Genomic DNA, 26,256 nt, shown 5'->3' with positions numbered 1-26,256 from the left:
TTTGACAAAGTAGAGCACAGCTTACTTCTTAGTAAGGTAGAAATAGGGGGTGGGGATATACAGCATCTCCCACAGACAGATTGATGAATAGCTGACCAGCCACTGTTTTAGGTCCAGTATTCTTTCAACATCTTCATAAACAGTTTAAATGAGGGGTTAAGAAGGGGAACTCATCAAATTTGCAGATGACATCAAGCTGAGACGAACAGCCAACACCTGGAAGATAGGCTCAAAAAACCAGAAGGACTTTGGCAGAGTTGAATACTGGGTTCTATCCAACAAAATGCAATTCAGTGGTGAGAGAAGTAGGTCAAGAAAAACCAAAGGCACAAATATAGAATAGGTGGTACCTGGCTCAACAGCAATAACTATAAGAGGGACCTAGGTATCCTAGTGGACACCACTTGTGGTGCTGCCAAAAAAGCTAACACAGTCCTGGCCTGCATCAATAGAGTGATAGTTTCAAGATTATGTGAAGTGCTGGTACAGCTTTATATTGCACTGTAAGATTACACTTGGAATACCGCATCCAGTTTTAGTCCCCACGGAGCAGTGGTGGTTATATACCACTCCATATATAAAAAAGATGTTGAAATTCTAGAAAGAGTGCAGAGAATAGAACAAAGACAATTAGAGGACTAAAGCATACAATAGTCGATTGTGGAATGGAGTATGTCAAGTCTAACAAAGGGAAGAATTAAGTGTGACACAATAGAAGTCTTTCAATATATGAGGAGTTGTCACAGAAAAGAGGAGATGGACCTATTCTCCAAAGCTGTTGAGAGCAGGACAAGAAGTAATGCATGGAAGCTTATCAAACAGAGGTTCAATCTAGCAATAGCAATCGCATTGAGACTTATATACCGCTCCATAGTGCTTTTACATAACTCTCTGAGTGGTTTACAATGACAGCATATTGCCCCTAACAATATGGTTCCTTATTTACTGACCTTGGAAGGTTGAAGTCTGAGGCAACCTCAAGCACCATTTAGGATCAAACTTCAGTCTGTGGACAGAGTTAGCCTGCAATACTGCATTCTAATCACTGTGCCACCAGGGCTCTTAGAACTAAGGGAGAAATTTTCTGTTACTGTCCTAACAGTGACAACAATAATCAGTGAAACAGCTTGTCTCCAGAAGTTGTGCGCGCTTCATCACTAGAGATTTTTAAGAAGAATTGGACAACTATTTGTCTGAAATGGTACAGGGTCTCCTCCTTGAGCAGGTGGTTAGACCAGAAGGACCTCCAAGATCCCTTCCAACTCTGTTATTCTATATTCTGTATTCTGATCCAGTTAGTCTATGATTATGTGCTGCTGCTTAAACTACCAGTTTAAGCACCAGTTGTTAAATGAATCTGGCTTCCACCCATTGACTTTGCTTCTCAGAAGCTCCCTAGGAAGGTTGGAAATGACAATCCCAGGATCCCAGGATGCTGCAACCATCAGAAATACATGGCAGTTGCCAAGCACTTGAACTTGATCACATGGCTATGGGGATGCTGCAAGGTCATATCTGTGAGAATGGTCATAAGTCTCTTTTTTCAGTGCCACTGTAACTTTGAATGGCCAATAAATGAATAATTGTAAGTCAAGGACTACATGTATCTCCAAAGGATTTAAAAAAAAAACTAGGGAACTCTTTAAAATTCAATAACAGATGGAGGCTCCTTGGGATCGGTCTCATCAACCAGGGTCTCATCAACCACATATCCTATTCTGAGTTTTTCAAAGGTATCTGTTCAACCAGCTTTAGAACAGAACACTGGATTGCATAGATCTTTGGTCTGAGCCCATAGAGTTCTTCTTACATTATTGAAAACATGTTTTTAAGAACATAAATCCTTTCATTCCATCATTATATACACCGAGGAGGTCTAACTAAGGTGGTTCAATTTAATTTGCTAGTTGGAAGAGATCAAAGTCCCTTACTCTTGTCTGGCACTCATCTACAGTGTTTTGTTTTTTTGAATGAAAAGGACAGGCAGATTATATGGGGGAAATGAAAAGAAAGCATGAGGACCATTTCATGTTTGATTCATCTCAAAGGAAAGTGCCATAGAGATAATGGAAATGGCAATGGTCAGCAATTCATGGAATAAAAGAATAAAAGATTGTTTACATCATCTTCAAGGCCAGATGTCAAAATCAGGTGCTACAAAATAACATCATAGAAGACCAGCAGAAAAGACAGTTCTCCTCAGTTCTCCTTTGTGGGAAACAACATGCTGGAATAAGTCTGATCTGCCATCCTCCTTATTTAGGTGATTGCAAAGTGAGGGCAATTTTGTTAAAGCATAAGAAAATCCATTTCGGTCCATCCTGAACAAGCTGCAGCTTTCAGCCACATTAATGTCAATAATAGGGTGTGGGTGCATGTATAGTTTAATCCTATCTTTAGGATCTAGTGTTTTTAAAATTTGGGGATCTCTTAAGAGCTAGAAATTCTGAGATTTTTAATTCCCAAAACCCCGTTGGGCAAAACTCTTCTAATATGTTTCTCCATCAAATAATGAATATTAGAAGAGGTTTTTTTTAAAAAAATTCATCTCAAATGAAAACAACTGTTATTATGCTTTTCTATAAAAGCAAAAGCATTGTTCTCCCAAGGTCAGGATTTTCCAAATAGCTATTAATTCAAATCTTAAAGTTTCCTATTCATTTAACAGACACAGGGATTTATACGCATAAAAACACACAGGCTTTCGTGTTCTTTCTTTTCTAAAAGAACTGAAGCTTGTTCTATTAATATCAAAAATATAATTCATTAATGTCTGATTCTGAATTCAGTATTTTGTCAGTTTGGCAGTCATCAATTAATTTCAATGGAAAGTTCTTATGTAGAAGGAGTTGCTGATTCATTACTTTCTATACTATGGGGTTAGTTGGGATGGCACCAATATACATTTTTTTCCATTTCAAGTCAAGCCAATTTTGAATATATCTTCAACTGTATACGTGATGCAATAATTAAGAGTGCTTCCAAGGCTCTTTAGAATGGACTTTTTTCTTGATTAAAGTGGCATGTTGATGTTTTTTTTTAAATTACTGCTTTAGGTGTGAGATTTATCCAGACTGCAAACCTTCCACTATTCCCAGGCTACTTTACTTCCATAAAATGAGCACTACTGACATATACCAGAATACTGTGTAGCACAACTCAAAATGAAGCCAGAGACACAAATTGTAATATAAAAGAACTATTTTTTATTATTATTTGCAGTGTTTAACTGTCACTGAACATGCTTACAAGTACTAAATTAAAGTTTCCATGGAAAAACATGAGCTGAAGAAAATTATTTTAAAACACAACTCTGATTTAAAGACACCTGCACACCAGTGGTGGGTTCCGGATCCCGTTCCAACTGATATGGTTGGAACGGGCCTGGTGGCGTCCACAATGGACGCCACGCAGTGCGCGCATGCATCTTAGCACCTCCGCAAGCCTCCGCAACGCTCCAGCTGCTCAGTGGAGCGTTGTGCAGGCACTGTACATGCCGTGTATGTGTGTGGAAGCACTGAAGACTTAAAAGACGGTAAGGAGCTCGGGCAGCCCAGTGGGCCCTCCAGAGCACTGTACTGGAATGGTATCGGTCCGTCGCCGGGCAGGATCCGATATGCCTGTACCGGGGCGTACCGTCTGCAACCCACCACTGCTGCACCACCAATTCCAACAAGTGTTCTGGGCTTCCCTTCCTCTGCTGTATTAGGAGAACTTGTGATGATGATGATGATGATCATCATCATCATCATCATTATATGTGGTTAATCTTTGGTGAGATTCACAGCCTTTGGGCTGGTTGGTAGCTCAACAGGCTCGAATCCTAACCAAGCACCTAATCTTGCCTGCTTTGATTGCCATTGTTGCACATTTGTCAATTCCAAACTGCATACCAATGTCTTGCTAAATTCTTTTGTGCTTTCAATTAATAAATTTAGTTCAGCTTTTGTTTTTACCAAATAGCTTCAAATCATCCATGTGCACCAAGTGCAAAATTTTCAGTCCTTTCTTTGCAAGTTTGTATCCATAGTTCATCTTCTTCAAAATAATTTTCAGTGGTAGCATTGAGGAGTATAAAAAGTAGGGGTGAAAGGGAACTCGCCTGGAAAATTCCTTGTTAATTTCAACTTCACCCAGTACTTCTTCATTAGCTATAAGCTTCGTGTTCCAGAGGTTCATTGAAGTTTCCTTGAATTTTGTATGTTGCTGCTGATGCCAAAGATTTTCAGGCATTTCTTGATCCAGCTAAGGGGAACTGAATTCAAATGCTTTCTTATAGTCTATCCAAGCCATGAACAGGTTGGTCGTCTTTCTTTGAATTCTTTAGGATTAGTTTGTCAATCAGCAGTTGGTCCTTTGTTCCGCTTGAATTTTGCAGCATCCTTTCTCTTCTACAGGAAGCAAGTTATTTTCTTTCCAAGTATCCATAAATTTGGTTTGCAATGATACAGTAAGGAGCTTGTATGTTAGCATAGCAATAGCCAAAGCAGTTAGATTTATATATGCTTCATAGGGCTTTCAGCCCTCTCTAAGTGGTTTACAGAGTCAGCATATTGCCCCCACAGTCTGGGTCCTCATTTCACCCACCTCGGAAGGATGGAAGGCTGAGTCAACTCTGAGCCGGTGAGATTTGAACAGCCGAACTGCAGAACTGCAGTCAGCTGAAGTAGCCTGCAGTGCTGCATTTAACCACTGGGCCACCTCGGCTCTTAGTGTTATTGGCGAACAGGTGATTGGCATATAGTTTCTAGGATCCTTTCCTTTTCCTTTATCTTTTTGGATCAAAAATGTCCTTCCAGTTGTCATCCATTCATCATGTTCAGGTGTTTTTAAAATCTGGTTCATTTGGGCTGGCAATCTTTTGTGCACACTTGTAAGTGCCTTTAACCAGAAGCCATGTAACTCATCTGGTGCAGGTGTACACCAGTTCTTCTTCTTCTTCCTCTTCCTCTTCTTCCTCTTACTCCTCCTCTTCTTCTTCTTCTTCTTCTTCTTCTTCTAGTTCTTCTTCTTCTTCTTCTTCTTCTTCTTCCTCTTACTCCTCCTCTTCTTCTTCTTCTTCTTCTTCTTCATCATCATCATCATCCAGGAACTTTCTGTGGATTGCTGAAATCCATTTACCAGTTCAAACTTTACAGAGAACTACTTTGATTCAAATTGTAAGACTCTTTCTTATACAGAGAGGAAGAGGAGGAAGAGATGCACATTTGTAAAACACTTCTTGCACTGTCATAGCAGAGGCAAATATCTTTTAAAACAGGTATCACGAATTTTAAAACCACAGGAAATTCCCTTCCCCAATTTATCTTCTTCACATTAATTTTGACACACCACTGCATATTATTTGTTACTTCCTTACTATACCTCGGCCCTAATTTTGCTAATAACAAAAAGCATTTTTAAATCTCATCTATCTGGGCAAGAAATAATCCAACTAAAGCAATGTATTTGTTAGAGTATTGTAACACATATCCTGTGTACCAGGCATCAAAAGGTTCTACAGAAGGAGAACCATAACATTATTGCTTTCTCCAGGTGAAAAATCTTTTAACAATTACTTCAGTAATATGTTACACAGTAAGTACTATCATTAACTACAGTAACACCCAGGTAAAGATGTCCCTGAGTCTTCTGCCTCTCAAGACAATGTGATTTGGCTGCCCTTGAAGACTATCTCAGAACTGAGCTGCAACCTTGTATAGAAACCAGGGTGTAACTAGTTATTAAACAAAGTCAGGCACTTTGTGGCCCTTGAGTCATATGTTCTTTTTTCTTTTTGCAGTTAGTGGAAGCTAAAGCATAGATCTCCATTATTTTCAATTGCAAACAGATGAAGACTGTGTTGTCTATTAGCTATGGGAAATGTCAGCCCTAACACACACACACATACACACACACACACACTATACAATTAAACAAATAACTCCTTAAACGTTCCCCCAAACCATCTCATCCTGCCTGCAATGGTGAACTGCCATGTCCTATGCAATGCTCAGACTCTTGAAAGGGGAAGGATGGCCTTTTGCCACCAAATTTATTTATTTATTTATTAAATTTTATATGCCACCCACTCTCAAAAGAGACTCAGGGCGGCTTATAATAAAAGGGAGGGGGGATTGGACATTCCTGCATTCAAGAGATTTATAGAGAATACAGTCTGAATTTTGTTTAAATCCTGTTTTCCACTTTTCCTAATAAAATAATCCTTCCTACTTTTTCCCTGTGATTGATGCCTTCTCGATGTCCTGTCTTGGTTTCTCTCCACATAGATCTTTCAAGTAACTAACTTGCAGCATGTATCCTGGCAGTCTTTTTGGTTCCTCATCTAAGAATTAGCTAAAAATGAGTATGCCTATCTCAAAATCCTGATAATGTCCCACCATTTTTCTTACATTCAATTATCAGGCCTGCAGTGATTAGGAATTAATATGTGTCACAAGATTTATTTCCAGAATTCTATCTCATGCTAGCTGAAAAATCTAGTACCTGCAGTCCTTAGACGTCTGGAGAATGCCGGAGTGGAGAGGCTCACTTATAGTTAAAAGCAGTACTCCCTATCACCTTCCAAATAGATGTAATGACTTCAGTGACTGGATGAGAAAGCTAATTTTAGAAACTGAACACCAGCTTTAGGTTGAAACAATATGACATAGCTCAGAAAAAACAACTGGTTTCAAGTTGAAACATATCACCAATTCTTATATTTAGCAAAATGAGAGCTTTTCTTACAATACAACTTTAATAAAATATGCTATTTTTGCAATTATTTTGAATGTATTATACTAATTAGAATTTAAATCTTTAATACTGTAATATAAATACAGGCACAGTAAGTAAATCTCTCATCTAAATCAGAAAATCTCATAATTAGGGGGACTAACTTTCAGTGTTCATGTTCCATGTTCACAACTAAACATGATAGCCAAATCTTCATCACATCAAATTGTACTTAATCAATACTTAATAGTAGTTTAGAGTTCAACCTCCATATATTTATAGATTAAAATTCAACTGACCTAAATGGACAATTCAAAAGAAAAACTGAGAAAGCCAACTTACGTCAATAGCTACAAATGCAAAACACTGCTAAATAAAACTAGTATATAAAGCTCCTAGACCAAAATATGTTGTTTAAGCCATATTTGTCCATATCTTGTAAATGGGAACATAATAAAAGAATAAATTATCATATATAAGGGTAGTTATCATTGCACAATACAGTAAAATCTTAGAAGGGTGCTATGCTCTCCTGCTCATCCACTTAACAATGGGTTACACTTATTACACTGAAATCACAGGGGCAAAAATAATACCCCATAATTACTATAGTCAATGTGTAAAATAGCAGTCAGGGGAAAAAATGGCAGTTCTTATGGAGTGCCCCAGCTGGATGTCTATGGATTACAGCTACCCTGCTGATCCTTGTTATGTTATCCATGCTTGATTGATTTTATTAAATCTATTTTTTTTCTCATCTTCACAAAAGACTAAGGGAAAGAGAATAAGGGAAATGTTTGGTCTGTTTGAAATAGTGAGCCAGTTCTCATTCCATGAAGTCAGCAGACCATCAGGATAACTCAGTATAGATTCTACTATGAGATAGTTTGAAGAAGAATGGTATAGCCGAAATACTACTGGGATATTTCTAATCCAAACTCAAATTAAAACATTATATGTATGTCTTAAGTAAAACATGTAATTCTAATGTCTTTAGAACAATACAGAATCCATATTGGTTATTAAGTCTATTTTTTCCCATAAAAATAATTTTAAAGTCATAAAATAACAATTTATACCACCATGCACCTCAAGTATGTTAATCTTACAGTTGTTAACCTTATGACTTTTTGCCTCTATCAAATCTTTACAAAGGCAAGACAAGTTTTGAAATTCCAATGATTTTCCCTATGTTCATTATTTCAAAAAAGCATGCTATTTTAGCAAAAAAAAAACATGCTTCTTAAGTGCTACACTTTGAAATTTAACATTTGTACTCACATGATCAAAAACCAACAAAATACACAAATCTATACGAGTGGGTTTTTTTTGCAACTCACAAAAGCATTGCTAGAACACTATACCATTTAAACAGTAATTTATAATTGCTATTATCAGTTGTGAGCTTGCTGAAATAGTTTTCCATAGGGTAAGGTTCTTTAATCATTAGACTGCTTAATCAACCCATAAGAGTATGCAATCTACTGCCCAAGTAAAACTCAAAACTTTACCCCCAAAAAAGTGTTGTCTGAGTTAATCATTAAGACATTTTATAAACAGTGTGCAAAGTAGCACTGGACATCTTCTGTCCTCTTCATCAGGCACTAACACCCCATATCTTTCAGTTAGCCAGGGCATATTTTTGCTCAAACTATTAGAACTTACCTTTGACCAATAAGCCCGTTCTACTGGGCTTCTTAAGTCGGAGTTGAAGTCCCTCTGACCATGACTTAGACTTAGGAAAATGTCTGAAGAGCTTGCGGATTCTCTTTGTTACTAGTCCAAAGCAAGCTGCAGCTCCTGCTTTTCCTTCTCCCTCTGTCATTCTTCTAACAGAAGATCAATAGTTTCTTTGGGCACAGCAGACAGGCAGGCAAGTGCTTGAATGCGGAATGTTACCGAAAGCAGCAAATGTTTTATCTCTACAATTTATTTATGTTACAAAATTCAGAGTCCTGTGCTTGCAGTTTTCCTTGCCTTTTTGTCTCCTTTCTCCGCTTTCAAACTAAAAGCAAACACTGCAGTCCACAAACTTCCAGGGCAGCTTCTGTAATGCATGGAAAACTTTCTATTTCTGGGACTTTTTGCCTGATAAGATAAAGCAACATAACGGAAGAAGCTACAGTCAAGAGAGCGCCAGAAGCCATCTCTTTCTTTAGCAAAGCTTTTTTCAAATATCCTTCACTTTTGCAATCTTTTTTTAGTTTTGAATTAAGATTATCATAGACTATAATTAAACCAGAAATCTTAACAGGCTGCATCTTTAAGGACATTAAAACAAGACCTGTGAGTTATAATGCTTATTATGAATAGATATTAAAGGAATAATAGAATTAGACTCTCCTGACATCATATTTTCAACCACAATTTCTCTTTGAACTGACAAAATAAAGTCCTAGCCTGGAAAGAGCCTGCCTTGTTTGTTTTAAAGTACAAATACATATTTTCTGTACAAATAACAAAACTTCCAAAATATTGATGATTATTTGTACAATCAAATATGGACACAACTAACAGCATAAATAAAGCTGGTTCATGGACGTCCATTGGTAACTTCTCATAATAGGTCTGTATTCTTCCACACATGCACAATTACTTTACAATATTCCCACAGGCTTCATCATGAATTATCTCTCTATGAACTAGAGGTAATGAATCAAGTACTAGAAATTGTGATCTGATGAACAGAACATTGATTGGGGTAGTGACATGTAGCTGGATTATGAGAAATACAGTTTATTACAGAGAAGATGGCCAGAAAGACTCAATCACAGATAGTCTTTGTTTAACAACCACAATTGGGACAGGCAACTCAGTTGTCAAATAAAGCCATTGCTAAGTGAAACTGCAACTTTGCTTATGATCTGACTTCAGGTCTCCCCTGGAGTTGTAAATGAAAGGATTGGTCACAACATTTGTTTTTCATCACTATTGTAATTGCAAAATTATAGCTTCTTTGTCCAGATTAAAATGTCTACTGAATACTCATCTCTCTCTTTCTCTCCCTCTCATACACACACACATCTGTAATTACTAAACATGGACAATAATGCAGCTATATTCAGTATCTTAACACTATAAAATAGCTTTCAAATGGCAACTGAAACTACTATACTTGAGAAACCCAATTACACGAGCTAAGAAAACTCAGAAGAGAGTTTTTAATTCACTAGCAGGTATCAAACAACCCATGCTGCATGGACCTCTTTGCTATTAATCAACACTATAGCAAAAGAAAGATTTAAAATTCTATCAGCTGCTCTTAAAAATAATTTTAATATTATAACGTACTGCAATCAAAGTCCTAAGACCTGGTACACTGTGGGAAAATATTGACTGTAGCTTCTTGTGAGCATTAATAATGTGAAGATGGGCCAAGCACAAAAAGAACAGGCATAAAGATCTCAGCAAAGAATACTTGTGTAGATTTTCTTCAGGAGCTGAAATCCTATGAGCAAGGTTCTAACTCCTAAGGGTTGCTGTGCAGAACTCCACTTCCATCTGTACATTTGGAATTTGAGCACTTCCCTGAATCAAGCACAAATAGAAATTTACTTTGGAATATCTTCTGAATTGAATTTTAAAGTGCTGATAAGCCAATCGTTGGATTCCCAAAATCACATCTATGCATTTATTAAAACCAAGATGTCCACGGCAAGAATTGGCTGGATCCTAGTATGAACCTACTCTTCCATATTCAGACCAGCTTCCATTATTTCTGACATTGAAACTTCAGCATAGCACTAGCCCTAAAGTTTGTGTATTTATCATTTCAGGAGAGCCAGTTTGGTCTAGCGGCCAAGGCTCCAGGCACAGAGATTGTGAGTTCAAATGCCGCCTCAGCCATAAAAGCCAACTGGGTGACTTTAGGCCAGTCATCTCTCTAAGCCAAATTACCTCATGGGGTTGTTGTTGTGGAGAAGAGAGGAGGAAGAAGGCTTTGAATGCACTGCATTGAATTTTGGTATAAATAATAAATGTGATATATAAATAAATAAAGTGAATGCAGAAAGATGGAATGTCATTCCAAACTCTCCGGTTTATAAAGGTATTTGCTCATTGTAACACCTATCATTTCCTGCAATGAACCATCCAAACAAGGCCCACACCTGCTAAAGGAATGTGTTACCTTAAACACTTTGCAAAAACAAAGTGATTAAAAAGTTATAAACATCTATGAATCATATAGAAATGTAGCAACTACAGTGCTTCCTTTAAAGAGTAATGAAGAGACAATTATGAGAAGATAGAAGCAAAAATTAGTAACCTGATCTAAAAAGAAACTAATTCTGAAGATAGTTTTAGTTTCTACTATAGGTCTGCCTGGTTGCAAGCCGTTTCACCAGGCCCTAGTATAAATTTGACATTAGGCCAGACCAGTGGTGGGATTCAAAAAAATTAACTACTGGTTCTCTGGGCGTGGCTTTGTGGGTGTGGCAAAGGAAGAATACTGTAAATTCCCTCCCCACCTCAGTAACCTGCTTTTCAGCTCTGTTCCCCTGTTCAGGGCAACAAAAGAAGATTAGCTAGGAGGCTGGGAAAAAGCGGGGCCGGGGCAATCTTATTTGCCGGTTTTCCAAACTACTCAAAATTTCTGCTACAGGTTCTCCAGAACCTGTCAGAACTGGCTGAATGCCACCTCTGGGCCAGACTAAAAACACTCCTCCCTGTGGAGGAATCTGGGAAGAATTGCTTCTTTTCTTTGTCTGTATTCCAGAAAATCGGTGATATTTAACTCACAGCAGTGGGCCTAACACAGTGATGGCGAGCCTTTTAGACACAGAGTGCCCAAACCAGAAGGTGTTGCATGCATGCACACACCAGAGCACTGGAAACATGACGACAACTGGCCAGAATGCATGTGCGCATTAGAAACTCAATGACCAGCTGGCTGAGCTAGGGCGACGGCGCATGTGCCCACAGAGAGAGCTCTGCATGCCACCTCTGGCATGCATGCCATCATGGGCCAAACATGTTCAGAGTTAGTGACGTAGAAATCTGATTCCCAAAATAATATTGTGGTATCAAATTGTACTAATTAATCGCTAACTTCTTTGTCCCTGATATTTGATAGGCAAAGCAAAGTGTATTTCTATTTCTGAGAATGCCTCTGGGCCCTAACAAAGTTAAAATAAATTAAAAGGGAATTCCATCCCAATGTCTGTTTGGAAAAAGGACAAAAGCAAGCAGAGATTAGGAGGGAATGTCCTGCTAGAAGAAGAGTTGTAGTAAATAGTTCTTTTTCCAAGGCAGATATTTTGTATATAACCAAGTCTCATCGAGAAAAAGCCCCCCACAACTTCCTTTTTACAACCCTGTAATCCCTTAATTCAGGATAGAGTGGGATGACTGGATGGAGCTGAGCATTTACTGGACAGATGTCCTTCCTAATGCCACATGGAGTTCGCAACAAATATTTGTTCTTTGCACCCTTGAAGAGGAATGTTTGTCGGTATCTAGAACTGAACTCTCAACGTTCTGAATAGGAGACAAGCACCTTCACCACTATGCTGCTCTTTCAAGAGCCCTCACAACACTAGAAATTACCAGATGAACCCACTAATCCAAAAAGGCTGGGCTAGATGAACAAGTCACTCCACTGCTTATCCATTTTCTCAGATTCATGCATCAATTCTTGGTTGCTGTGGTTAGGCAATTGCCTGACTCTCTATTAAGGCAATTAAAATTTGTCCTTGCTTCCAGTGAAGGTCCCTGCCTTGACTTGGCTTTGATGCTACATATTCTATGATCCTTTACTATAATCATCTGATTTTCTTCTAAAAATTAAGAAATATTTAACCAGACTATCACTGACATCCGGAATTGCTTCTATTTAGCTTTTTTTTTAAAGACACAGTTTTCTCCTTGACCTGAGATATTCCAATGACACATCAACCTGTGTTCCCAGCTGCTTTGCAATTCATTTGCAAGCAACATGCCACTGACACTTAAGCAGCGCAATCATCATTTTACAGTCTCTCAAAATGCACCAGTTACACTTGGCTGGTCAGCCACCTGGGTCTGTTGAGAAGGAAAGCAATTTCACATCCACATAAGCCAGAAAAGGAGAGTTGGGGAGGCAAGCAACACAATATTGAAAGGAAGGCCAACAAGAAATAATTTCCAGCATTTCATTTTTGGATTTCAAAAAATGTTCTTTTGGAAGTGGCATTAAAGCTGTCCACTTTAAAGCCTATCCTAAACTCTTTGCTGATTTGTGCCTTTTTATGATAGATGAGAAATTCTCAAAATGAGGAAAATATGACATCATAAAGAAAAAAATCATTTTGAAAAATATCTAATTGGCAATGTAGCTTTTTCTCTTTTCTGTGATTTATCAAAAGTCCATACAAAATCTCTGCTGTAATGTTCTCTGAACAAATTAAAAGATAAGATATTTCTATTGTCAATTTTACACATGAAGAACAACATAGCCTGTTCACTTACCTGACATATACATTTATTTTGTAGTAGAGAACATAGAATCCCATTGAATAAGACACCAAGCTAGACAACTGGGAACCTGTGAGTTCTACTGTCACCTTAGACATGAAAGCCAGCTGGGTGACTTTGGACCAATCACGTTGTCTCAACCCTACCCACCACATAGAGTTATCATACTGGGGAAATGAGGAGGAGGAAGGAATATTAGGTGTGTTTTCTGCCTTGATTATTTATAACAATAAAAAATAATATAAATAAATAAGTAGCTGAAGAGTGAACAGAGCAAGCAAGTCCCCCAATGTACTCCTTCAAATCTGAAGGGACAATCCTAATCCACTTTTTCCCCAACCTAATTTAACAAATCTCCATCTCCAACCAATGCAGTGGTGGCTAAAGATGATGGGAGTTGTAGTGCACTAAATCTGAATATTTCCAGTTGAAAGAAGGCTTGGCTATTTAGTATTGGAATGCAATGAAAAGCATATTTCAGAGTTTGAAAAGATGAGGTTTGAAAAAACTCCTCAATGGAGGATGGGAAATTGTTCACATGTGCTCTAGATAAATGGTCTCCACAAGAAGACCACAGAACAGCAGGGTTTTTTTTTTTTTGAGCAGGATTAGCCATTATGCTTGCAATTACAGCAGAATGAAATTTTAACACTAAATTCACAAATTTCACTTTCTAATCACTTTTGGAACTTTCTCATTAATTACTTCTAAGCTATTAGAGACCTTTGGAATGAAAAGTTTGAAAATGCAGGGTGAGTATGCCTTTAATCCTGAACAAGAGATCATTTTAATCATAATGTTAGGAATGTAAAAAAGTGAAATAAACAAAAAAGCTAAATAGGTTTTTAATTTTAAAAAGTTATAAATGGACTAAGGGTCCAGATAAAGTTGGAATATTGAAACTTTTACAATAAGATTTTGGAATCAATTGTAAAATGCCATTTCTCGTAAGAAATGCTGTTTTGAGTTTACAAGACACAACATAAATAATTTCATAATTTCAAAAACTGGACACTAGAGAAGACTAAAGATTTTAGGTACTAGAAAGATATACAGTTCTGAGAGTTGGTTATGACAATTAAAAATACTGGAGGAGACTTCTGAAAAATTAAATCAGAAAATAGTAACCATGAGATCAATAATGTCAGTGATTATGCTTGCTTGTATAGATAAACTATGCCCAAAAGATATCATTGAACAAATGTCAGATGTAGAACAAATTTTATCTGACAAAATAGAGATCATATTGAATATGGATTTACAATTGATAGACCAAGAGACTGATTTATAAAAGGATGTTTCACTGGATCTACAAAGGAAGTGGCCCTGGTTTCAAAATAAAAAAATACAAATGACAAATTAAGAAAGAGACTTGGATATTTTTTCCTGCTAGATTTACAAAAGAGATGTATCAATGCCTTGAATAACTCTGTGACATGGAAGAAATGTAGAGACACTAATCCTAAGACAATACTGGAATAAGAGTAAGACTGTTAGAAGCAAAAGGAAGGAACATAATATTGGTTTATTTGATTAAAGTAAGATACATTGCTACTTCTGGCTACCCTTTATGGACTTGCTGTTGATATCACAACCGAAAAGATGTTTTATGAATTTGTTTATAGATAAGAGATGGGATATGCGATGAAGAGATTTTTGAAACTTTAGAATGTGTGAAGAGTTTCTGATTTTTTAATGTTTGTTATGATGATTTGAAATCACCTTATATATTTCTTTTCTCTTTATTATGTTCTTACTTTTTTCTTTTACCTTGCACTTTTTTGTCTCTGTTTTTTTCTTTAAGTTTAGTTTGTATTAGATTTTACCAATCAACATTCTTAATTATTTTAGTATTAAAAAAGGAACCATTGAAAAGAAACCAGGCAAAATTTATTTCCTGACATATAAAGGGTAGGAATTCTCCCTAAATATATTCAACTTAAATATAAAAAGCTAATTGGAATCAGCCCTAAACTCTTCATATGAAAATAGAGCATTTATTAAGAAATGCAGCAAATGATTTTGATTTCAGTGTCAGAGGTAAAAAAACCTGTTACCTTTCATTACACTATAATAAGAATATTTACACATTGCACTAAAACCATGACTGTTTATCAATATAGTGCATAAATTCAAGCATAGTTCAGTAATCCACAAAATATGCTAAAGCATTAATCCCTAAGTACTTATGAACAGGAAGAATCACCAATGGTTTACAAACCAAATTGAGTAGGTTCATTTGACCAGATACATCAAGAACAAACAATATTAAACCTTAACAAGTGCTGAAACTGAAAGGACAGTAACCATCAATTTATGACAATTGAGATAGGAACTTCATGCTAAGAAATGGGTCCATTAAGTGACTCATGTCCAATCTTACAAAAAAAAAATCTGCAATTGTTAAGTGAATCTGGGCTTCCCTCATTTACTATGTTTGTTTGAGACCCCGTGGAAAAGTCGCAAATGGCAATCACATGACCTCGGGATACTGCAACCATTGTAAATTCATGCTAGTTGCCAAGTGCCCAAATTTTGATCACATGATCATGATGAGTGCACAATCATAAGTGCAAGAACCAGTCATAAATCATTTCCTGTAGTGCCATTGTAACTTGGAATGGTTACTAAACAAATGATTGTAAGTTGAAGACTACTTGCTGTAGGATATGTTAATATGTTGGATATGAATTGGCTCCCAGTGATTCAAATGTAAACAAGATGTTCAAACTGAGATAAACTTCATGGCAGAATGAAACTCAGATCTTCTACATCTGTTACCTCCTAATCAGGCTGTGGTTAAAGCTACAGTATTGTAAGAGAATTTAGTCCTATATTTCTCAATCCTGGAATCTTCAAAATGTATGGTCCTCAATTCCCAGATTTTTCCAGTCAGCATGGAATGTAAGTGGAATTGAGTCCACACATCTCAAAGTTACCCACCGTTTAGAATTGCCAGATCAGCACATTTCATTCTGAATGCTTATCATCCCGTTTCCAGTTAAATCTATATATTTTTTTAAAAAGAGAGGTGACAGAACATTTACATATGAATTTTCCTCAAAAATAATATTCACAGGCTAGATCAGTTTTGATTCCTTCAAAATGCAGACCAAGCAAGGTTTGTCAGCATCTTTATCCAGAGTTAAAAAAAAAAGATGGGAGGACTGTCATCTTGACTCCAACTTAAACATTCATTTGTCAAGTCATTTTAATGTTGCTAAAACAATATAAACCTTTATTACAAGTTATATAAAGCTTTATAAGCAAAAGAGACATACAGAGGGATTAAGGAAACAGTAATACAGAGAACTTCCATAGGGATCCAAACTTTCATTTGCTGGGGAAAAAAGACCGAATTTGACATATCTTTGCAACCAGATCAAAGGACTAGGCACAATTCTACAAAATTAATATGAGGCTGCAGAACCCAATGAACTCTTTTCATGTACTCTTTTCTTTTAAAAAGCTCTACAAGAACAGATTCATTCTTCTGCAGATACAGGGCTACCAATCCTCCCAAAAACAACCCATAAAACTAGCCTTTAATCAAGTATGAACTTACCATTAAAACCATTAAATCATGAAGGGAATAAAAGAGAATCCAGGAAGGGAAATCTTGGATCTAACAGAAGAAAGCTTTCTGCTACTGAGAAGCAAGTTGGAATACTGTCAAGATATCAAGGAAAATCCATGGCAGTTCTATGACTTGCCAAAAATGTGGGCTGCATAAGAGTACAATATCCAAAGTGGCAAGACTCCTCTGCAAAAGAATGAAAAAACCAGCTATGCATTCTAGTTTCCAAGAGGTGCTACCAAGAGCAATTGAAATGAGGGATTATCTTTTCTTGATTACTAAATTCAAGATGTTTAACTCAAACTCTACTATTATTAGGCCAAGTAAGAGTGTACAAATGCCACTTCTCTAGTTTCCAAAAAAAACCCACCCCTATTTACCCAATAAATCATTTTACAACCCAGGGAGAAAAGGTAACAGAGAAAATCTGACTGATATAAAGATATGTCAGTTGCATCCATAACCTAGACACACACAAACACACACAAAACTCTAGATGAGCAAACATGCAAGCAACTAATAGTTGATTCTTTACTTAGGAAAGCATAAAATTTAGTCTGCTAAAGTCCACTGTTTCCATTTTTAATGAGGTAAGATTGCTTGGTAGCTGGAACAGAAATCAGTAGTGGGTTTTTTATATTAACAAAGATAAATATAATTTTAAGAAGCTATAACTTGCTAGACTCAAAATTATCTTGTTATTTTTCTTGTTAATGCTAAATACAACTGATTGTGCTTTTCACACAGACCCCTTAGTTACCCAAGAGACAACTGCAATAGTTTTAATGCAGGACAAAATACTTTGTTGCTAAGAAAGCTGGAGTAAAAAGAAATACATATTATATATACTCTTTTCATAGAATCTCTTAGCAAAAAAAAAAAAGGTGGCATGGTACCATTCAGATCTGAAGGTGAAATTTAATCTTCATTAAAAGCTACACTCATTTCATTATCCCCAGTTAATGATTAAAGCCTTACAGCACCACTTAAAGAGATGTGCTTGAAACAATGTTAGGATTTAAAAAAAACATATTTTCATACTCCAACTTACTTCCCAATTTATAAATGAGTATTTTTCTTCAGTGAACAGTTTATGCAGTTACTCTGGCAAACTGCTCATAAAATCACCTCGTCGCCGAAATATTAAAACGTCAACCAACCTTCAGCATTTATAAGAGAATATAGAACAAAAGCATGAAATATCCAAAATAGAAATCCATGATGCAGTCAAAGCAGTTGGAGAATTGCATTTGTTGTCATTAGTAAGGCCAAATTAAATATTTCTAGACTGTGGGGTTATCTCCACTGGCCTAGGCATAACTCCTACTGAATTCAGACATCCTCTGAATAGCTCTGTTGTAGGATGCCTTGCTAGGTTTCAAGAACCAGCAGACCTTTTGGATAACCAATTGGACTTCATAGTTAAGAAAATGAATTCATTATTGCGTAATTCAGGGGAAAAATAGACTGTTGCAAAACCTAGATCAAGTTCTCAAAGATGCAAAATTAAGTGCAGTACATGATTCAACTAATAATTGATTTCTATATGAAAATCCAATAGATTAGTTTTTAAACAGGTCCTGAGCCCTCAATAATCCACTTGAAGATCTGTGGTGAAAATGATAGATGAGAGATAGATAGATAGATAGATAGATAGATAGATAGATAGATAGATAGATAGATTGATAGACAGACAGACAGACAGACAGACAGACAGACAGACAGACAGACAGACAGACAGACAGACAGAGGAACACACTTACACACACACATACAAATACACATATACATATATACACAGATATAAATATAGATACAACATATACACAACACATACATACACACACACACATACATACACACATACATACATATACTCACACCCCATTATTTTACTGTCTACATATTCTCTTATTTGTTTGGGAAAAAAGTTGATTAAATCAAGTCATGCACATATTGCAAGTACCCATTATCCATACTGTTTTTTTTAAAGGCTAATAAAGGCATATGTATGTAGTTACCAGCAATGGAAACAGAACAGAATTTAAAATCACACAAATCACAAGAGGAGGGGGGAATGGCAAGTTTCGACACTGGAGAGGTTGGCAAAAGATTTCCCATAGTAACACAGAAAGAAAACCAACAAAGAAATTATTCATCCATCCAAATAAGTACATTGCATTGTATTACTACTGTCATTTATCTAAAAGCTGAGCAGAGTATCTAAAAACTTACAGACTGTCAAGCATTCAGACATGTTGGGCTTATCTTATATTGCTAACATAGGACAGAACAGTAAACAGAGATCAAGTTGAACAGACTAAGGAACATAGATCAACACAATTCTGATAACAGCAGGATGGCAGGCTTTTAATGATTGAACTGACCACCATGCAGCCATTTTTAAAGGATATCCTCAAAAGGGAAGAAAATCCAATTGTAAGAGAGATCAAAACAGGATGACGTTCACACAAATGTGGATTCAGGTCAACAGTCAAAAGCTAGTTCAATGTATCTTGCATAGTTTTTACGCTTTCTGCTCTTAAGAAAATCAGTTCAAATACCACAAAGGGATGGAGGTTTCTGTCAGGCTTTTTTGAGAGCTTTTATGAGGATGGAGACTGAATGCAATGAGGTTACACAGGCCCTGCCCTGGGCAATAACTTATATATGGAAGAGACACATGCACACACACACCACACACCACTCTGGGACAAAAGGAGCCTTCCCAGCCCAAAGTGCTGAAGGCAATAACTGGAGTTGGCTAGAGATGAAGCTGACGATGGAGAAGAACAAGACAATGTTAAAGAAGTAGGACGAATGAGAAGGCTGTCCTTCTGTGGAGTGAAAGACAACACCGCTCAGTAGTAGCCACTTAAAGGTAAAGGTTCCCCTCGCACATATGTGCTAGCAGTTCCAGACTCTAGGGGGCGGTGCTCATCTCTGTTTCAAGAGCCAGTGCAGTCCAAAGTGGCATCACACTGAAAGTACATGGAGCACTGTTACCTTCCCACCAAAGGTGGCCCCTATTTTTCTACTTGCATTTTTACATGCTTTCAAACTGCTAGGTTGGCAGAAGCTGGGACAAATAACAGGAACTCACTCTATTATGCGGTGCTAGGGATTTAAACCACCGAACTGCTGACCTTTCTGATTGACAAGTTTAGCATCTTAGCCACGGAGCCACCACGTCCTTTAGTAGCCACTTACTCCTACCCTATAAAAAAAAAGAGCAACCCTACCCCGGGAGCTGCACTAAACAAGGGGCAAAGAGGAGAGTGGATGAATCGGGTCCTCTACGGTTATATCGCTTAGGGCCGGCAGGAAGAATATTTATGTCACCTGCCAAATCCAGGTAAGGAGGACCAGACCCGGGACTTAAGTCTCCCCTGCCACGTTTCGGACAAAAAAAGGCAGTAAGCGGCTCCCTACAGTGGGGGGGGGTGGGATGAAAGCAACTTACTGGCACAGCGGAGCGCCCGCTGCTGCACAGCCTCCCCGCATAGGTCGCACCAGCCCCTCCAGAGAGTGAAGCCTTCGAAGCGGTGCCCTTCTCCCTTCTCCTCTCGCACTCGGGGGTCCCGCGGCTGCTCGAAAATGGTGCGCACGTCGGGCAGGAGGCGAGGAGCTCCGGACCTCAGCCGCAGCCGTTGGTGGTGGTGATGGTGCTGCTGGCCGGAGCGGAAAGACTTAGCCGCGGGGCCGGGGGAAGCGGGCAGCTCCCGGGGTATTAAGTGAGCCCCGAGCGCAGCCTCTTCTCTGGGAGGGATGGGTGGCGCGCGAACCTCAGCTCCGTCCTCAGCCGCTTGCCCGACGGGCGCCTCACGCTCGGCTTCCACTGCACCCCCGAAGGGCCTCCCGCGGCAGGAGGCGAAAGGCAAAGCTCCGCGGCTCTCCGTAGGGCGCAGAGCCTCGGTGCGTCCCGCCTTGGCGGCCAGCAGACCGTCCTTCTCCTGCCCACTACCTACGTCCGCGCCCCACTGGGACATGGCCCCCGCAGCGCGGGAGGCTGCGGCTCTTCTTGCTCCTGCGGCTGCCTCCGCCTTGGCGGCGGCAGCGGCGGCTGCTTCATGTCATTGGAAGCGGAGCGCTTGAGGATCTTCTTCCGTTCGTTGGCGCTCAGGCTCTGCAGGAAGAGCTGCTGTTCCTTATCCAGCAGCAGCGGGTAAGGGTACTGCCCGATGGCCGGGGAAGCCATGGCCCTGGCGAACGGGCGGGCGGCCCCAACAGCTGCGACCTGCCGGCGGGTGGCCAGCAGCGCAGGCGCTCTTAAGAGGGACCTGCGGAGGCTTGCGAAGGAGAAGGGAGGGTGGAGCGAGGGAGGGGGCGGGCGAGTAAGCCCCGCGCCGCGCAAATGTTCCAATGCTGGCTTGGCTCGGCTTCCAAATTGGTTGGCGTAGCCAAATGGAGTCCCTCGCTTCGACCGCGGAATCCAGCCTCTTTCACCTGAGTTGAGCTGGCGGAAAAAATGGGTCGCGGGAAAAGAGAGTCATTCTGTACGTGCTCAGAGGCAAGGAACAGAAGTGTTGCCCAGGTTCTTCATTCTACACAGCGAGGAAGATTTTCTACCCCAACACTTAAGGGGTGGGCTGGGGGGACTCTTTGCCTTGGTTGATCTGAGGCCTAACTTCGTCCTCGAGAACTCATGAAATTGTAGCTGTGGCTGACACTCAAGTTTGTTCTCAGGGCAAGGTACCACAAACAAAACACCAGAGAAGGTATTCTGCGCTCAGCCTCTGCCATACAAGTTTTGCAGATCAAATCAAAAGAAGCTTTTAAGTTCCTAGCTGGGTATATTCGAGGCTTAATAAAAGAGGCGATGAGTAACAGGTAGTCGTCATCTTACAGCTATTTGTAATTACAACGGCACTGAAAAAAGTGATTACAACTGCTTTTCACACACGACAATTACAGTAACCCTGTGGTCATGTGATCAAAATTTGGACGCTTGCAACTGGCATGTATTAATGATAATTACAGCATCCCAGAGTCATGTGATAATCTTTTACATCCTTCAGACAAATTCAATGGGGAAACCAGATTCACTTAAAACCTCTTGTTACTAACTTGATTCATTTTACAACAGTGGTAAGAAAGGTCAATACATGGGGCAAAACTCACTTCACGAATGCTTGTTTAGCAATGGAAACTTTGGGTTCAATTGTCATATGTCAGGGCTTACCTCTATTTATCTTGACCATAATATCTAACCATATTATGATTTGGTGTATTGGGTGAATACCCTGAACATTTTTTAAACGTGAGTTTAACTTTCACCACGTGCACAATGCTTTCTCCTTTCCCATCTGGAATAACAGGACAGGCTTCCTTCTCTGGGATGTACATTCAGTCTTAAACAGAAACGGGAAAACCGCAATGCAGTGTGTGACCCCAGCCTGAGTTATATTTAAAAAGCTGCAAGAACCTTATTCATAGAAGCTGGGCAGAAGTGCTGTGGTGGGGAAGAGATATTGGCATTAAGGAATGTTGTGTTATGCAATTCAGAAAGAAGCGCTGAGCAATTGATACACGAGAAAGCAAGCCACTTTGGCGTTCAGGCCTCTCATAGGTTGGGTTGATACATCAGGCTAAAGTATAATTAATTTAATTGGGAAGTTATTTCACTCTATGAATCTAAAACTGATCATTTGAATGCAGAACACTTTTGCGACATGGATATACCCAACCCAAGTCAGCTCTCTATTTTCTTATTCTCATTGAGTGATTTCTGGAATTCGTCAGATGTTTAATCTCAGTCTCTTCTGGGGATTTTGGAGAATCATGGCAGGGAAATTCCTAGCTGTATATCAGTATAAGGATTAAAGACTCTGTTTTTGTAAGTTAACCTTTTGATTTCCCACCAAGAAGTGAAACTTTGTAGAAGGAACCAATAAACACAGGCTACACGACGGGCAGTAACTGCATTCTGTTGGGGCACTCAGGACACCAGCCTAGAGGACATTAATGCCCCAGAATGAACTCTTGGGGAAAAACAGTGGAAAGCAAATAAAAACAGCAAAAGCAAATAAAAATTTCAGGCAATAGAAGCCTGATCTGGATTGGGAACATGATTTTGAATAAACCATGTTTTCTTACTCATCATCCCCCAATCTGGAATAATAATAATAAGGAGAGATGCATTTTTAAAATAACAGCTAGGCCACACATTGTAGAAAGTTGTGGTTTCCTTAAATGGTGGATTTGTTTTTAATAACCACAAAACACAATAAGAAATCACATTACGGTTTATTGTACTTTTCCACAGCTTGGTCCCTCTTCAGCCAGGAATGGAAAATCAACATACCTAGAGAGTTGTTGGAGTTGGACATCTCTTTAATGAGATGTGCATATTCAGCTAAAGTGGACTTTGGTTTTGTAAAGTTTAAGGATGGTTACAATTCCAAGAAACAGCTGGATCATTATGATATACTACATAGTTTATTGAACAATTCTAAACACAATTTATATCCATGTCAGCCCTTTGTGGAATCTAATTTGAATGTCTGCAGCGCTGTCCTTTCTTTTGAGTGTAAAACTATTGTTAAATATACACACAATGGTTTGATGTGGAATGTGAACCTAGTCGATTCTGGTTTATTCCTCAAATCATGGTTAATCAAACTGACTTAGAGATTTATGAATTGGGTATGTTTGTAACTTCCGTAGTTTTGATCACATGACCATAGGAATTTCACAATAGTCATAAGAGTGAAAAATGCTGATACGTCATTCATTTCAGTGCCGTTGTAACTTTGAACAGTCACTAAATGAATTGTTATAAGTTAAGGACTACCTGTATTCATTTCCAATATTAGGAAGACAAGAATGGCCACACACATCAGACCTTCACAGGTCTAAGCCATAGTTGAGCTGTTGTTTATTGAACAGACCACAATTATCTGCGTTAACATACTAAGCCATAAACTATGGTTTATAATTCACAAAGTTTGGATTCATACAATACGCTATACCTTACCAAACAAACTAGTATACAGTACATCTTAGCATGATGTAAGAGTGCAAATGCAGGACATGTAAGTTGTTGTAAGTATTTCCAAAGAATTATCAGTAGGGAGGTTAACAACTCTAAGGGTTGATGTAATGTAAACAGCAGGAAAATGTAAACCATTATTCATGTAAATGCTAGAATTTCATGCATAAGCTCTGCAGAGTTTGTCAGAGGATTGAGTAATGGAGGATTGAGCATGTCAGAGAAATTACTTTACTGAAAGTCTGTGGAGATTCTCAGTCGCCAGTCATGGTTGTCCCATGGTTTGGGGCATCCATGACCTGGATGACTAACAATCTCCATAGACATTTAGCTATGCACAGAGCTGAAGAAGCTTCTTGGATGAGAAGCAAAATGTCTTCAAGAAAAACCAGAAAGTCCAGTTGCCTCTTGAAATTTTGGGACTACTCTACTGAAAAACAAATTGAACACATGGCACTTAATTACCAGCATCAGGTCTTAAAAATTCCATTATTGTTTTAATGAAAAGATCAGACCAGGCCTGTCAAACTGATGGTCCGTGGCTTGGATGGTCTTGCAGACCATGCTCACCCTGGCTCCGCAAAAGAAAAAAAAATGTCACAATATGTCCTGTGACGCGATTGAGTTTGACACCCATGGAATAGACCATCTGTTTGTTTCCAGGAACACAACATTCATAGAGCTTAATTTCACCCACCCAACAGCTAGGAAACTTTGGCAATATTTACAGGTTGTAATTATTCACTATAGAACCAATGGGGTAATGATTAATGCATCAGGCTAGAAACCAGGAGATATGAATTCTAGTCCCAGATGAGGCACCAAGCCAGCAAGGTACTTTCTCGTAGCCTTAGGAAGGAGACAGTGGAAAACCATTCTGAAAACCTCACCAAGAAAATTGCAGGCACTTAGTCTCCAAGATCAGACATGATTGAATGGAAGGGGGCTGGGAGGAATCACAAAATGCAAAAATAAAAGACATACAGGTACATACATGTTTAAACAAGTATAAATGCACACTTGGTTTCCCCAGTGACAATCTATGGAAACCAGTTCTTGGACTTCAGAATACCTGGATATAAAGAGTATTGACACTTCTGAATTTTGGTATTTGACTCTAGAAAATATTATAATTAAATATATATTACAGTCAGCCAAGAAACTGAACAAATGGATCATTGAACAAGTAACCAATGACCAGGCTCAAGTAAGCTTACTCTGTGGATACTCTTTTGTCTGTGTGTGTGTGTGTGCACGCGCGCGTGCATGTGTGTGTAAGGGGGGGAGGGAGAGAAAATAGACAAAATAATGGTTGAAACCAATCAAAATCCCATCCGTTTTCAGGTTCCACCACAAAACCGCGATGCCCTTATCCGCGCCGACATAAGTGCGGAGGCAAATCCGCAGCGTCCGAAGTGCTAAGAAAAACACGACCCTACCGCCGCAACAACAGCGCGGCGGCAGAAGGGCATTCTACATGCTTCGTTCTTTGCCTCCAAAGGTAGCCCTCCTCCTCCAGCTGACAGCGGCAGCGGGCACAGGGTAAAGCGGGCTGCCCAGCAGCAGCCCGCGGGAAGGGTCCAGCTCAGCTGCGGGGGGCAGCAGGAAGCCCGCGGGGGCCCGAGCGGGGACGCCGGAGGCGGAGGAGGACGCGGCAGCGGCTGAGGCTCTCCTGGGGCCGGCGAAGCGGGCTTGCCCGGCGGAGGCAGGCCGCCCTCTTCTTCCTCAACGCCACCAACGGTGGCGCCGGTGGCGCCGGAGGACGCAGCACGGCGGCGGCTGAGGCTCCCGGGGCCGGCGAAGCGGGCTTGCCCGGCGGCAGCGGCCACCCACAAGGAGATGTTGCTGAGGAAGAAGAGGGCGGCCTGCCTCCGCCAGGCAAGCCTGCTTCGCTGGCCCCGGGAGAGCCTCAGCCGCCGCCACTGCCGTGTCCACCGCTGGTGTCGGCGGCCGCACGGGCCCCCGCGGGCTTCCTGCTGCCCCCACGGCTGAGCTGGACCCTTCCCGCGGGCTGCTGCTGCTGGGCAGCCCACTTTGCCCCGTGCCTGCTGCCACTGTCAGCTGGAGGAGGAGGGCTACCTTTGGAGGCAAAGAACGAAGCCCTTCTGTCACCGCGCTGTTGTCGCGGCAGTGATGATGCACGGTGATGACGTCGCGGCTTTAGCGATGTGGTTTAATCACCGCTGTTTTGCGTAGCACGGTTTTGTCGTGCCACGCCGTTTTCAATGGGCTTCATTTTTACAAGCAATGCATTTTAAAAAAAGGAAGATTTCAGTCATGTTGCAACATCCATCTTGACTTTTTTGACCACCTCAGAAATCACATCTGCCTGAGGGTCACTTTTAGCGTCTTAAAATTATTTCCTGAAAGCAGCCCAAATGATTTTATTTTATTTTAATGGGACCACTTTAGATGAATCCATAACAATTTAAACCATAAATTATAAAAGCATAAAAACATCGTCATAGTCCCTCATTTTATTTCTCAGAATAGCTATCTATATCCTTCTGGGTGTTTG

General features: G+C 39.5%; 1 protein-coding gene across 1 annotated transcript in view; it reads right to left on the bottom strand.

Moving 5' to 3' along the window:
- RASSF5 (Ras association domain family member 5) overlaps positions 1–21,026 on the bottom strand; it is an 83,332-nt gene extending 62,306 nt beyond the window's left edge. The window contains 1 exon segment of the mRNA XM_032217525.1: positions 20,211–21,026. Within this exon segment, the coding sequence (XP_032073416.1) occupies positions 20,211–20,736 (526 nt within the window). The 5' untranslated portion in view covers positions 20,737–21,026.
- Between the last annotated feature and the right edge of the window lie 5,230 nt (positions 21,027–26,256).

This window comes from Thamnophis elegans, chromosome 5, assembly GCF_009769535.1.
Source record: "Thamnophis elegans isolate rThaEle1 chromosome 5, rThaEle1.pri, whole genome shotgun sequence".
Classification (NCBI taxonomy): domain Eukaryota; kingdom Metazoa; phylum Chordata; class Lepidosauria; order Squamata; family Colubridae; genus Thamnophis; species Thamnophis elegans.
This window is presented reverse-complemented; position numbering and strand designations above follow the sequence as displayed.